Source organism: Diadema setosum, chromosome 21 (genome assembly GCF_964275005.1).
Source record: "Diadema setosum chromosome 21, eeDiaSeto1, whole genome shotgun sequence".
Lineage (NCBI taxonomy): Eukaryota > Metazoa > Echinodermata > Echinoidea > Diadematoida > Diadematidae > Diadema > Diadema setosum.
In genome coordinates this window covers 18213550-18230129 of record NC_092705.1, presented here as the reverse complement: position 1 = coordinate 18230129, position 16580 = coordinate 18213550, and the positions used below count along the sequence as shown (strand labels likewise).

At 41.2% G+C, this 16580-nt stretch overlaps 1 protein-coding gene across 1 annotated transcript in view; it reads right to left on the bottom strand.

The window, feature by feature from the left end:
• LOC140244495 (protein phosphatase 1L-like) overlaps positions 1–16580 on the bottom strand; it is a 34004-nt gene that overhangs the window by 12349 nt on the left and 5075 nt on the right. The window contains exon 2 of the mRNA XM_072324125.1: positions 16079–16247. Coding sequence (XP_072180226.1) covers positions 16079–16247 — 169 coding nt within the window. The remainder of the gene's footprint in view (positions 1–16078; positions 16248–16580) is intronic.

Below are 16580 nucleotides of genomic sequence, written 5' to 3'. Positions count from 1 at the left end.
TGCATATTAAAAGCATGAAGGGCATCGCACAACGGAGGACAGATCCTGGACAAAGAAGTATGGCAATAGCTTTAAAAATTGCAGATAAGCCTTTGGATCACATGAGCTAAAAATTAGCATTTTTCATGCAATGGACTTGAATACCCTGATTGCAAAATCTCTGCCACACAATATAACCCCCAACAAGGCCAGAGGTCTTGCGCTCACCCGAGTACTAGTATAAAATTTGCAAGTTAACTTGCCACGCATTCTTGCAGACTACTGTAAAACGAGGAATGTTCGCGTGCATTTTATTTTTCATGAATTTTGTGAGAGCCAAGATTTGCGAAATCAAAATGCACATGAAAGTCGTTATCTACACTATATGCATTGAATGTTAGAGGCAACTTGCAAAAATTTCATGCCGCGAAGGCGGCGAAAATTTCATGCCGCGAAAATATCGTGTTTTACAGTATGTTATCTGGAGAACATTGGAAACATGATGGCGGGGGCAGCTTTGAGGGCTTCCATGGGGGCATGGTGTTCATTTGCATTCCATCATACTGGCAAAAATACCTGCCAAGTACACAATATAAAGTTAGGAAATTCGACTATGTAGTTTTAAAAAAAAAAGGTGATATAGTTTTGGTTGAGATATACTGTAGGACTTCAGGTTTCCAACTTTTTTTTGGTGAGATAATAAGAAACTTCTTATGAAATATGAAAATGCATATAATTCTAGGAGGAATTCAAAGTTATTTTAAAGGAAAATTGGTTTTGAAATGGCCGAGATATCCAAAACAAGGCAGTGCTAATAACAGGTAGGATGCACTTTTTATTAGGACTGTTTGTTTTACTTTGTTTTTTGATATCTCAGCCATTTCAAAACACATTTTCATCAAATAAACTTTCAATTCTTCTTGCTCTTTAACATTTCATGAGTGGTTTCTTAGTATTTTGCAATAAGGTTAAAAGCTGAATCCTCATCTCAACCAATACTATACCATCCCTTTAAGGTCCTGTCACACCTTTCCGTGCTAGTCTTGTGTGTGACTTGTGGGGAACAATTTTTACTACCAGAAGGTCCCCGCAGTTGGCCCGCACATGACAGTACAGAGCATATATCTTTCACGTAGTTGCCTGGAGGTGCGCACTGAAGTCCTATTAACCTGCAGCAAGTTTAGGCCCTATCACACCTTTCTGGGCAAGATACAGTATTCATCGCATAATCGGGCATCTGATAATCGGGAACCTCGCTTAAATGACATACGCTTCCCAGAAACATTTCCAATGCACGTTATTTTCACTGGATAATCGGGCGGGGACCTCTGATAAACGGGACAATTTTTCTTCAAGCGATCTTTGATTTTGTTGATATTTTACACAAAAAATATACCAAAATACCACAATAATATTTCATAGATTCCCTATCAGTTGTCGTTTACATCAAACTTACAAAGCAAGCTTCGGACTGGTGTGTTTTGACCTCCGTCCATCCAGTACACGTACATTTCAGCTCGCTGCCCGCCTTCGCTTTTCTGTACATGTGTATATATGGCGAGCCAGATCGCTACAACACATGTACAGTGCAGTGATCGCGGCAAGTAAACAATCAAGCCGTGATGATTGAATGACTGAAGGACTTTTCATTGACGTTCCCACATCAGTTCTGGGTAATCATTTCCCATGGTTGTGGATATGTATTTATACAGAACGCCCTACGTGTCCAAGAATTCTACGAATGTTTAAGAAAGTGCTAGCTTTTAATCCACATATTTTGTGTTCGAAGAGAGGCGACAGAAGAAGAACCCGGTTGCGATTACTCTACATCATTGCGAGAATGCAGGGACAGCTAGAGGGTCGCGCCGAGGGTAGCGTGGTTGTGTATTCATGTACATGTACAGTACGTCAGTATGCATGTGTGTGTGTGTGTGTGTGTGTGTGTGCACTACATAATGTACATGTCGTATGCCGTTAGTGTATGGTGAGTGCTCATCGCGAAATCGGGCACCCCGCTTAAAGGGGCCGTGTTTGCTACTCCCAACCTGTCCCGATTATGCGATGAATACTGTACTGTATGCGGGCTTGTTGAATACAGGGATTTTCCAGCATGCAGGACAATTTTCGCGGGTAGACACGGATTTGGGTGAGTTTTGCATGCATCTTACCTACTGGACAGGTGCTATTTGCAATTGTGTTCTACTTGCGTGCATTCTTTGTGATCTGCGTGTCAGGCGAATGTGTGGCTTGTGAGGGCTGACAACTCAGTGAAGGAAACCCTCTGAAGGACTATTACCCCATTGACGACAAGTCCGAGAATAATTGGGCAGGATTCTATGGGAAATGCATGTTATAGCAAAACCTGTCCGTCCTCAATGGGTTAAATGGCAGAGGTCCAACAGAATGTCGATCATCTTGGCCACAGCCGACTCTCAACTAACCAGCAGAAAGGCAGTAATTGACCCTCAGCATGCACGCAATTTGCTCGTATAGCTCGTTCCACGCCCGCAGAACTGACCAGCTACACAGATGTTGGCGCATCGACACTGTTCCTTGTCAGTAAAACAGCCGTATAATGCTTGTAGAATGCCAGCAGATTAAATGTGTGTCCGGCGCATAGGCATACATCCACGGGCAAACTGCGTATTTCAAGCTGTGACTTGCAGCAGCTACGGGCCTCGTACTGATCTTCTGTGTAGACCTCTGCTGGCAATTCCTGTGACTCACCCAGAACAAGTTTTGGGCATGCTGGAAACTTGGTTGCGGGTAAATAGGACCTGTGTGCGCACCTCTGGGCAACTACGGGCGACTATGTGCTAGGTACTGCCAGGCGCGGACCATCTGCAGGGACCTCTGCATAGCAAAAATTGTCCCCCGTATGTCACAAGCAAGGCTTGCCTGGAAAGGTGTGACAGGCCCTTGATTATGCTCAACCTGCTGTGGTTGAGTCACAGGGATTGCCAGCAGAAGTCAATGTAGAATACCAGTAGGAGGCCCGTAGCTACATGTTATGTACTGCAAGTCACAGGCAACTCCCACGCAGGTAACACGCGGTTGCAACACAGGTACTTTGCTGTGCCCGTACAACAGGCCCGCGTAGCTTGCCCCGAAAGGGGTGACAGGGTCTTAAAAAACTGTCCCCCTTCTGATCCCTGCCCAACCCCTGGTTCTACTTTGGATAATTTTGAAAGTGAACTCAATATTTAAGAGTATTTTGAGTTTTAAACAATATTTTTTTTTTCCTTTTTTGAAACAGGGGGTTCTGGGATCTTGTACTAAGTATACAAATTGAAATTGTCACCCTTGTTATAACACACTAGGATTGAAGACAAGTTGGACCATGTGTTTTCAAAAAGACTATGAAAATAAGTTGGTTCCCTCCCCAACTTGAAACATCAGTAACAAGTTGAGGGAATGTGTATTTTCTTTTTGCAAAAAATGATTTTGTTGAATTCTCTTTGTATTTTCCTAATATTGTTCTCATCCAGCTGTGACTGTGCAAAAACTTCAAAAATTCTTAACAATTACACAGATTGTCTGATTTTTCTCAAACTTTCACTAATGTGTTTTACTGATATTACTGCATTCATTCAATCCATAAATGTATATTAAGGTGAACTTGTCCTTTAAAACAAGTCATGATGAATATATGGATTAAGAGAGTATGGAACTAAAGACTGTACATGGAGTACATGTAACTCTAAATGCTGCAAGCCCGATGTCAGCTGAAACGTGCAATCGCGTCTTCACTAGCTCCAGCTTCAAGCACGCCCGGTCGAGTTCATAAGCCCGATGCTGGTGCATGCGCACTTTAGACGAATGGTACCCGCCACGCTAACACACTCAGACCCGAATGCCTACACGGTGTACGTTCCTGCGTGGTGCACAACGCATGCAGTGCCGATGTTTAAGCTCGAGCTGATGAAGATGTGTGAAAGATTAGTGCACTATTTTGCAAATTAGTTGGCTATTCTGCAAATAAGTCCAAGATTTCTTTGGCTTATTTTCCGATCAGAATAGCGCGCTATTTTGGTCTTCTGTGCAAAATTAGCAGGCTATTTTCTGATCGGGCTAATTCTTTGGATCAGAAATAGTGGGCTATTCTGCAAGCTCGAACTGATGAAGACCCACCTATTATTCAGTGTAATTTGTTAAGGTTCTTCAAAGAATGTTTCTCTGCTCAAGGACCACACTAAAGCCCCGTCTTAACAGACCTTCTCCCCGGGCGCGCGCCCGGTGCGCCCGGCGAAGATATACATCCCACAGATTCCATGAAACACAGAGTACCCCATTTTAACAGGCATTGCTCGCAAACCTTCCCCGGGGAATACACGTTCTCAACAGCCCCGTCTTAACAGACCTTCCCCGAGCACACCCGGGTGTTTGCTGGCGAAGATTACATTCCACAGATTCCATAAAACACGGGTTAACTGCCAAAGTGCCACATTCTAGCAAGCATTGCTTGAAAACCTTCTCCGGGGAAGATACGCTCTCCTTGGCCAATCACATTTCAGGTACGCTAAAAATAAAGCACTTTACATGCACATCATTGTCATTGCACTAGCATGTGGTTGCGTACTAATGTGTGTGTGTGTATTGCTGACACAGGCATGTGGGAACTATAGTATCTACCGAGGCTTTTCAATATACAGTGTATATTAGACCAACTTATGATATGTTTACTGCGAAAGCGCCTTTCTTTTTATATCTTTTCATAAGGATATTTCAAAAAGAGGTAAAGAAAGTAGAAGTCATGAAGTCAACCGCATGTTTAATCAGAGCACGTCTATTACCATACTGTTCAACCCACATAACTCCAGGAGTGTTACGACTGTATACAAAATACATAGGTGTTACAAAAAGCATTTCACACTTTGAATCCTTGAATGTTTTCATTTTTTAATATTACCTCCAACAAAATTTTACTCTCTTCAGCTATTACTCATATCAATGCCAGTGTTGTCTGATATATAGTTTTTGAACTATTAAACATCAAAACCGGGATTTAAAAAAAAAAAACCTATCACTAGTACGTGAGTAAACACAAGCCCAATACGCACTGTGCAGAAGTCGCCGTGCTTCACATGCACGGCGTACCGTCTGGTCGTGCTAATACAAGGGAGAGTTCGTGGATTTGTGTGGCGCAGTGCTGGTCACCTGACTTAGCACTTAGCACATGTCACGTGACGCCTCGGGGGAAGATTCACCCCGCGAGCGTCTTAACAGACACCATCGTGGGTAGCCTCCAGCGGTCCGCGTCTACCCATGTCGATCGAAGGGTAAGGTTTCGCCAAAGGCTACCCCGCGGCTACCCTGAGGCTGTCCACTGTGTTGCGTCTTAACAGACACAGGGGAAGATTCTTCACCGGAGGCTACCCCGAGGCTACCCTGCGTTTTTTAAGACTTCGCCCGAGGCTACCCCGAGCCTGTCCACTGTAGTTACGTTCAGACGGCAGGCCCTAACCTCGAGGTTAGGAAACCTCGAGGTTTAGCTCTTGCCCCCTAACTACGACGTGTGTCCACACGACGAATCTTAACCTCGAGGTTACGAAACCTCGAGGTAAAGCTTCTGCCCCCCCTAACTACGAGTGGGTCCCACTCGATGTTAAAACCACAAAACCGGAAGTTTCAGCCCACACTGCTAACAAGACGTCTATTCATTCTTTAGTCCAACCCTGTCGGACTCGCTTACAGGTACTCTTGTTCTCTGTCATGGTATGCAGAGATAGCACTGCACTGATGACTTTATGCCTTTATGAAGATATTCGTCGAAAACATTTTTTTAGCGTCGGAGAAGAATATAGAATACAGTAGCGAGTTCGACGTGTTCAGTTTCAGAGATCAAGCGCATGGGAAGAAAAGATGATGTTGTTGTGTCGTGCGTCATAGGTTTTTCACGTGTAGTGTATTTGTGGTGTACGTTTGGGAGGTTGACCCGGAAGCAGAGGGAAATTGTGGGGGCTGGAGTTTACGGCAAGGTCACTCTTAACTTCGAGTTCGTTGTTTTTTGTGTCCACACGGTGCTTAACTACGAGTGGGGAACCCCCCGCGGCTCGTGGTTAGAGCGCTAACCATAAGATTTCTCGTGGCTCGAAACATCGAGCAAACCTCGAGGTTTGCTAACTACGAGTGCGTCTTCACGGTCCCTAACTACAAGCTCTGACCTCGAAGTTTCCTAACTTCGAGGTTAAGGGCTCCCGTCTGAACGTAACTTGTGTTGCGTCTTAACAGGCACAATCTTCCCAGGGGAAGAATCTTCACCCGAGGCTACCCCGAGGCTACCCTGCATTTTGTGGCCTGTTAAGACGGGGTATAAATTTCACAGATCCATCCATGGAGTTGTTGATTTATGTACTACAAGATGTGAAATTACGAAAATTGTCTGGAATGCCCCTTTAAACAGTGGTTGATATTGGCATGTGCAAACCACAGAACATGAAGCACATCGGGTGCAGTATGCACAGTCATCGAACCCGCGTGCAGTATGCACAGTCATCGAACCCGCCAATAACCACAGCAACAAGTACACCTGCGCTACGACACGTAGAAACAAAACAGCAATAAGACACAGCAGTCTCATAATTTGGGTAAATACATCATCAGAACAAACCTTCATTCATTTGATCTACAAAATAACCCTTTTTTAAAGAGTTCAAATTACACATTATATGTAAAGTCAAGATGCCTTCCCTATTAATGCTTAGAAAGAGGCAGCTATAACCATGCCAACTTCCACACATGCTGTTTTAACATGTCAACATGCACATCACAATGACACTGATTGCGACAATCGTCCCCGATCGTACAGACTAAAGAGCGTACAAACCTAAGAGGGTGCACTCTCGCGATTTTACACTTAAAAATGTGTAGTACGCCATGGACCCAACGGCGACCATATTGGGATGCAAACCGTTGGATTATCGCGAGCGTATAATAAGTGATCTATAGGAGTGAATTCTGCCTCTCCTCCATTTTCTCCATTTTAAGGAGGCAAAAAGCGGTTTAGCTTTGTTTAAGACCTCAAAATTCAATTTAGAAGCAACATTTATGCCAAAAAATTGAAAAAATAAAGAAATATCCATTATTTTGAAACTATGTATAGTCCATCAAAGTTCGAGCTATAAGCACTACTGAAAGGCCCTTCTCTCTCTCCCTCCATCTCTCGTCTCTCCCTCCCCCCCCCCCCCTCCTGCCAGGATTTTAAAGGCTGTATACATCTGCGGAATTGGAATTTCAATTCTGTTTTTCGTATTTTTGTGTCGACCGCATGTTTTTTGGGTTTTTTTCGTAACATAGGCTAATAAAAATAAATATAATATACCTAAGAATTAGCTACCACTACCAGGATCAAATCATTACAGGCAAATAATTTCACAGTTGTCATTCGTAATAATAATAATAATAATAATAATAATAATAATAATAATTTCATTTCATTTCATTTCATTCATTTATTTATGCACGGCACATACTTCAGCCCCGAAGGCTGTTCTTCCGCAGGTCCGTGCGGTCCGTGCGGTAAATAAATAATAATAATAATAAATGATAATAATGATAATAACAATAATAATGATAATAATAATAATAATAATAACAATAATAACAATAATAATAATACTGATTAATTAAAATAAAAATTCTTACACGATTCAACTTTGAACCCCCTAAGACTACATAGGGAAAACACACACAAACACACACACATGCACAATTCCAATACAGACTGCACCGTGAAGACCGACAACGTACAAATTTGTAGATCAAGAGGTGACAGAGATACCATACACCAATATGATTCAGCCAATCACTGTCACCTGAATCTTTTTGATTAAAAACATTTTAAATATCATTCCACCAAAGTGGGCACCGCGGAGATTGTTGAATTCTTCTTGAAAAATCCAAAAGCTCCGACGGGATGGAGGGGGCACTGGCGTAGACAAGTCCTCAGATCAGACCTGGGAGGTAGGTAATTTGCGGCCAAGAGAGACAATCTCAATGTAAGAATGGTGATTATTGTATGTTCAATCCCCCCCCCCCACCCCCAAACACACACATCACTACACAGGGCCATTTTACCCAGGAATATTTTTCTATTAGGGAAAGAATAATCAACAGTTGTTATAATCAATAAGAGATGTTGTTTTTAGGGATCAGTAATGTGAAAATGTAAGGTGAGGGCGACAAAGATCATGATCATGGCAAAAAAGATAATAATACTTTGTATTACGGTACTATAGAAGAAGAGTGCCATGGTTGATAACAAGAAATTTTTATTCCAGTCATAATTTCATTTACTCCAGGACGGCACATGATTCGGTCAAAAGGGTTGTTCCTCATGTTCGTGCATCATAACAATACATAATAAGAATAATACCACTCATCAGTTTGGTCCATGTTAATTGCCTTTCCAATTCAAATTTAAATTCAAATTTTATTTTCACTTTTTAAACAGAATGTACGAAGAAATATGTGAAATTTGACATGCGTGCCGTTGCAAATACACCACGAGCAGGCCATTATGCAGGGATGATAACAATGTTCATGTCTATATGATCAGTACGAAAAAGAGACATAGGGTAACATCCCCAGTATTCGGTCACTTAAGCTTTTTTGCAATATTTTTCAAACTAAAATAATACATACATACATCGCATCTACAGCAATGTATGTGAAATATATCAAATTTCTTTAATCTCAACTTTCATTTCGTTAAATATCTCACAGAATTGCACAAAATCGTGAAATATTTCACCTTGAAAATTCCCCAGTATACGGTCATATGTGCGCGTTCAAATTCAATGCGTGTTCAAAGCAGCTGAAAAACGCGCGCGCGCGCTACCTTGTTGGCTCAAAATTGCATCGGGGAAGTTGCGGCGACCGTTGGTGACCGAATACTGGGGCCTCGGCACTTGCATTCAACCCTTGTACATTGGGACACTGTATCGGCACGTACGGACATTTTGTTTTTCTTTTGCGTTTTTGAGGATACCATTACACTCCAAGCTTGCGATAAGCGAAAAATCCCGCGAGAGAACGGCGTATTTCTCGATTTTTAGCGCTTTTTCGGCGACCGGTACTCTTAAAACTGGGCCTTACCAGCGCGCGCTTTTGGAAAGTAGCGCCGATTCTACACTTTTGACGGTAAAATTTGGGATTTTGGATGGATTTTTGGAGGGGGCTAAGGGAGTTTCCTGTTGTGAATGAGTGTGTAAGTATGTGAATTAGTGTGATTTGCGTGTGTTGTGACAGCTGAACTTACATGTACTAGCTGGTGACTAGTGATAAGTGACCGAATACCGGTGCCTGACCGAATACTGGTGCCCTTACCCTACAATTCACAAATTTTAAAAGTGCAACACAGCAAAAAAAGCTCACACGTATCAAGAGGTTTATTGCCCCATCCACGGTATCCCCCTCCCTCTTATCAAAAAAAAAAAAAAAAAAGAAAGAAAGAAAGAAAGAAAGAAAGAAAGATAACCCCCAAAAGAAGAAATAGAATAGTGTTCTGCAGCTTTTCTGGAAATGACTGTTATAGAAAGGAAAAATTTTATTGACCGCCTACAATAATTTCTATTGGTTGTTATAGGGAAAAATCATTGATAAGCCTGCATCGTTAAAGGACAAGTTCACCTTCATAAACATAAGGATTGAGAGAATGTAGCAATATTAGTGCAACACATCATTGAAAGTTTGAGGGAAGTCAGACAATCCGTTCAAAAATTATGAATTTTTGAAGTTTTTGTGCAGTCACCGCTGGATGAGAAGACTACTGCAGCGTATGATGTCACATGAGTACAACAATATAAGGAAAATATAAAGAGAATTTCACAAAATTTCATCTTTTGAAAAAAGTACACATTCCCTTGACTTGTTACTGTTTGGGTAATATTATTCCCCCTGCCTTTAGAAAGACGCAAGTCAAGTGCTCTTTTATTATGCAAAAAAAGTGAAAATATGTTGAATTTTCTTTATATTTTCTTTATACTGTCGTACGCATATGACATCACAAGCTGTAATAGTCTCCTCAACCAGCAGTTCCAATACAAAAATTAAAAAAAATCATAACTTTTGCATCGATTGTCTAATTTTCTTCAAACTTTCACTGATGTGTTCTACTAATATTGCTGCATTCTCTCAATCCTTATGTTTATGAAGGTGAACTTGTCCTTTAACCAAGAGAAGAGTTAAGAGGGAGGGAGAGCGAGGGGGTGGGGGAGGGCTCTGAAGTTGTCATGCATATGATCACACACCATGGTTTAGGTATACTCCCTATATAACATTTTAGGAGTTAGCTCGAATTTTGAGGGACTACAGATTGGAGAATAAAGAGCATTCCTTCAATTTTATTTCGTTCTTAGGCAGGAATGATACTTCTAAAATGCTGTAATGAGGTCCGAAGTTCTTCTTTTACCCTGTATGCCTCCCCAAAAAGGAGAAAATGAAAGGGAGGCAGAAACCTCTCAATAATAAGTCACGCACAATTACGCTCGCTATCAATCGCTTTGCTTCCTAAAATGGCGCTTGCACTTGCCCGTGAGCATACTGCGCAAAATCGCGAGAGTGCACCCTCTTAGGTTTCTACGCTCTTTGGTACAAACACACTTTTCTCATATTCATGCCCCCTTGTTATGCTGTCACACACAAACACACACACTGCATGCATACTACGTACGAACAGGGAGAGTATGAGCCACACACGGGGGAAGGTGAACCTCCGTATTGCACTGAAGGGGTGTACTGTGTCAGTGCATGAATTGGAGCTGACAACGTTCGATTTAAAGATGACTGACCGCCTCTGCGCTACGCTTCACTACCTAATGGCAAATGTTTAGATTGCAATCGCATAATCTATTGGGAACTGATTAGAAAATAATCCTTCTGGTTGACAAGGAAATGAAATCCATGCGATTATTTCTAAGGATTCACTTAATATTATTTTTAGACATTAATGACGAAAAATGGAAGTATTTCAGTGAGATTTGTTATGATAAAGCTGTTCATGGTTCTGATAAAGCGGTGGAAATAACACATGAAAAATTTGTTACATCAAGTTTTGTTGCACTTAAAGGTAGGGGATACCTTTTACAGACCTCCCAAAATGCAGCAAAACATTAAATATGAACCTCAGGGGACTTGTTTAGGCCACTGCTGAGAAATTTGGAAGTCAACAGTTATCTACAATTTGAATAATGCACAAAACTCAACCACTCAGTAGTTCTGTGTGTCAGCCACACTTAAGCCTTTTTGTTGCAGTCTTCTGTATCTTTTATCTATAAAAACAAATCTAAAAGTATAAGAGCTGATGTAATAACATATAGAGTGTGTGGCAAGAATGTTATATAGAAATTATGTTTGTAAGTTTTGATGAACTTTCTTCACAAAATATACATGATGGACACACATGCAGTGCATGGGTCTTGCAAAGGTAGTCTAGTAATGTACTGGAATTTACGGTGAGCCCCGAAAAAAATTCAATTCAAAATCTAACGGTCAATAAAAATGTACTAAATGTTACCTTCCACTGTCAATACTTTATGGGAGTTTCTAAAATGATACTCTCTTCAACATACCACTGTATTTATACAACTCTTCATTTAAGGCATGCAAATGGGATTCCCTACCTTTAAGTGGGGTTCAAGCTAAAGCGGTTCCTAATTAACGGGTGAGCACAATATTATGCTCTAATACTGGATGCTAAATAAGACAGTGATCTGCATGTATAGATTAAGAACATGCTCTGGTACAGGCCATGACTTTGATTTCAAGCTAAAATGTGGTATGAATAATACTGCAGGATTACATTGTAATTACACAAAGAGGGAACACATCACCATACAATCGAGGGCTGCCAATAATAATTCAACATTGTTGTGTTCTACTTGTACGATATAGTTCCTTTTTACTAAGCCTTCATGTGCAGTGCTCATCAAACAACACAATGGTCTGCTTGCCTTATTTCCAAACTGGCACAGTTGAACCCACTGTGTAAAATGCATTGTCCAACAACCAACTAAAGAGCACTCCCAAGGTTTGTACATCAGAGTTGTGTTTGCCAACTAGAACTTCCGCTGGCTGTGTTTTTCATATCAGTACAGATGTCCCCAAACTGGTACAATGCTCTCAATTTTTCAGAATCCTGGAACCCTCTAAATATGCCAAGTGCCAAGTACAATTTAATGGGAACAGTCACCTTGTAACACTGTACATGTACCAAGGGTATTAAAACTTTCAATAGTGCAAATTTCATATCTTCCTCAAATTTATTTAAAACTCTAAAAAATTAACAAAAAAAGATCAGCCAATGGTAGAAGTTTCATCAACTTGCACTTGAATAAGAAAACTGTGGAAATCAACAATGCATGATGTATGTTTCAAATGTAATTTGTGTTGAGGTCCCGCATTGCAAAAAAAAGTCCCATGCTGCAAGTCTTTCCCTTCAAAATGATATTAAAGCTAGTGTCTAGTGTGGACACTCATAGGGACCGACTTCTCCCAGTGTCCCTGTGAAGCTTGTTAAATGTCAGACTGGGGGTCAGGGGACAAAATTTGAAGGGGAGATTGACCTTGGCCCAATGTAATATTATAGACCAGTTCTGTGTATACGTATTCAGATTTTATGCATGCTTTGTTCACAAAAGTTGCCCTCAACAAACACAAAGCTTGATGGATACTTGTCCTGCCCCGCAACAACTACAATTTGTAAGTGAATTCCTGCCTATGAAGATGGAATATAATGGGAGTGAGCAGGTGAATGAAATGCTTCGTTACTAGGCTGTAGGAAACAAAAGATATCTACAAATTGTAATACATAACACAAAAACAGTCTATTGATAGCACCCAGCTGACCATTCTGCATCGATTCTGCACTTGCTTGAATGCTGGTATCACAAAAAGCTACCGGTACCGTAAAAGTGGATATTTTCGCGCGACAAATTTTTCGCGCTTGGCCGGGGAAGAGGAGTTTCGTGTGTTTTTAATTCCACGGAATCAAGACATCCCACACAAGAACATATGGCAAGCCAAAATATTCGCGTGCTTTTATTTTTACGCTAGTTTCTGGTTGCACGAAATGCGCGAAAATTTCAATACTGTGAAAATTTCCACTTTTAGTTTTACAATAGTCTTGAATCCACAATTGCCCCAGCTCGGGGACAGATGAGACAGCAGTGTGGACTGTCAGTCATAAGGAAAGACTGGTACTGGACCTACATGTATGTACATGTATGTATAAGTTTATATGGGTGTAACTCGCGGGTGTGGGGTATGTGTGTGTGCGTGTATGTGTGTGTGCGTGTGTGTGTGGGTGTGTATGTGGAAGTGTACTCTCTGAGAGTCGGGGGGGGGGGGGGGTAGTGGTGGCGTGTAGAACATGTGTTAAAGTCTCAACTGGAGGAGTGCTCTAGCATATGGAAGTGCCTGGATGGGGCAAATGGGGCGAAGGAAAAAAAAAAATGCATACTTTATATACGCTTATTTTCTCCTGCAATATTTCATTCTTTTTTTTTGTATTAAATGTATATATTTTATGTATGTATGGTATAAAACTCATGTTAAGTTATTTCATGATTTATATTCTTCATTTATGCACCTCTATCTTTATGTATGTCCAAAAACAAATTTTATGTATATTTTATACATGACAATAAATTATCTTGAATCTTGAATCTTGAATCTTGTACGGTAATAAATGCAGGGTATCTCTCAAAGAGTCACCATAATGCCCATAACTGTTTTGAAATCTGCTACCAACCAGCCAAAAATAACATAATCAGCTCTTGGTGTCAACACTATACTCATTCAATTGTTGTTGTCTTACATCATTATGATATCACTTTCATCATCATTATTACAAACATCAACATACATTAGTACATCATTATCACCATCTCACCATTATCATCATTACACTATCATCATGATTACATCAACATTATTACACTAGCAGCACCCGTGGAAATCCACGGGTCTGAGGGCCTCATATTTTTTGAATTTATTCATATTATTTTCGCCGCATTTTTAGTAGTCAAAAAGAAAGAACTTTACTATCTTCTCCTTTCTTCTTTTGCTCCCTCTTCTACCCATGGCCATCCCCTCCTAACACCTGAGCTGAGGAGCCGGTTCCTGGACTGGGACTTTAAAATCGCCCCGCTTGCTGTTATCACAGATCAACTTAGCAGCACCCGTGGAAATTCGAGGATTGTCTTCTTTACCCAAAGATTCTTCCCGTCGAAGCATGGGGGGGGGGGGGGGTGCCATTGACATTTTGCCCTGCATATCTCCCCCTTCCCCATGCCATTCGCCCTCAGTCTCGATGCCCATTGAAAAAAAAAAATACATGAGCCCTATCTGGCCCCAACGCACACACGTGTTTCTCTTCATGAAAAAGCTGAAAAGTGGCGTATGTCATGAATAATATTCATTTTACCACGTATGTCATTTAAAAAAGAACAACCCACACAACGACAATATGTTTACATATCCTCGCCCGTTTATCTGCTTCAGACTGTACATTATCATTATTATCATTATTATATGAATACTATTATTGTATCATCATTTAATAAATATTATTTTGGGAGGGGAGATGATATAGTCGTTATAGGTTTGATAAGTAGGCATCTTTGGGTATCCATTGGTCTCAGGGCCTCATATTTTTTCTTTAATTATATATTTCTTTTCCCACGTTATGGGAAAAAGAAGAATATTTTTGTCTTCATTTGCTCCCTCTTTTTTATTTTTATCACCAAAACTTGGTTTGACGGACTATAACCACCCATTTAATTTCCACTTGTAGCTTCAAAAATAGGCGGTCGGCAAAGCGAGGTTTTCCCCTACATCCGCACGTGTCTTATGAATATTCATGTTTACAGCAGCTATACAACAAACTAATGGACAGCGGCGTGTGTAATCTGAAATGGAAGGGCACGATCGGCAAGGATGGAAATTTAAGTGGATATTTAGCCGTCCTAAACAGTCAGACTACAATGATACCCGACGTGAGAGCAAACTAAATGACGTACCTGAGCTGCATAGTATCCTGTAGTTGTGCAAAATACAATAAAATAACAGCATTCGCTGTTTTCATTTGGGCACGCCAATGGCGAATTGTACGTAAATGCCCTTTTTGATGACCGAGCCGTGTATTACCATACAGAGCCCATATCACGTGCACGCAGATAGTGTGTTTCGTGTAACCATCGTCAATACATACACAGGCGCAGGCCTGTAATCTGATATGGAAAGGCACGATCAGCAAGGACAAAATTTAAGTGGATATAACAGCCGTCGATATCACTGCTAAACGGTCTGAGTACAATGATACCCGACTTGAGAGTAAATTGAATGACGTAGCTGAGCTGCAGAGGATCCTGCTGTTTTGGAAATAAAATATGGCATTCCTATAGCTTTCCGTGTACCGAGAACGCATCATGATATGCAATGCAACACAGCGACAGGCTCAATGCATACACATATCTCTCTGCGATATATTGCCCATACCCGGTACCCATAGTGTGTGTGTCATGTCTCCGCGAACGATCAGCTGGGCGAGCGAGAATGCTCACTGTGCTACCACAGATTGTATAGAGTTCTGTGTGTGCGACCTGAGCCTGCGAGCTGGCGCGAGCTGTATATAACCCGTATACATCGTGTGCGTGTGTGTGTGTCCGCAAGAACGATGATAGAACTTTCGCCACTGAAGCGGGAGTCCAGCGCGCAAACGCTGCATGTTGTTGTTTGTCTTTTGTTTGTCTTTGTTTTTTGTACCGCTCTCGACGTCGACACGGAGGAGGAGCGCGGACGAGACCTGAACGGGAAATAGAAGAGACCCTCCCGCTGCCGACGGCACCGGTCTCGGGGGCCCGAGGCTTCAGAGGAGATAGCCGCACAAAATAAAGCACGGGAAGGCATGGGGGGGATCCTCACGCGATTATAATATAGATTATGATATCATTAATTACTAAATGAATACCATCGTAACCATCACCTCATCACTATCATGACAACATCATCACTGCAATAACTACTACTCTCAATTACTTCATCATGATCGTAATCATATCACTACAATCAATATCATTACGTACGTAACTGCTCTTACCTGCCATGTCCAGATTGGACTTTGCCACTGTGAGGAATTTCTCATCAACAGCCAGAATCTCTTCAATGAGGATGCGGGAGTGATTGACTGGGAGGTCTCGTCTCTTTGCTGTAGCAAGTCTGGCCAGAACAGTCTGGGAAAGCAGCTTCTCAGTGAACTCTGCTGCAAACTGTTGAAATGCAAGTCAAAAAGCGTTCAACCAGGGAGGTGTTACAGAGATGGAGTGGAAACTCTTCGTAATTCATGCAAACACATGTTTGGGTTCAAGGCGTTACAATGGGATGTCTAGCATTCCACTACGCTTTTAAGTCAAGCTCGGCACTGCTCTAGTTGCACTGCAAGACGAAGTTCGGAGACGAAGAACGCATTTCACCTTTTGTTTAATTACAAGCTTATTTCACCGTAAAATTTTAAACGAAATACTTGAATTGATTTAGAATAGTTTAGGAAAGAATTCAATATTATAAACATGTATTTCTAGTTTTTTAGTAATGCACAAATC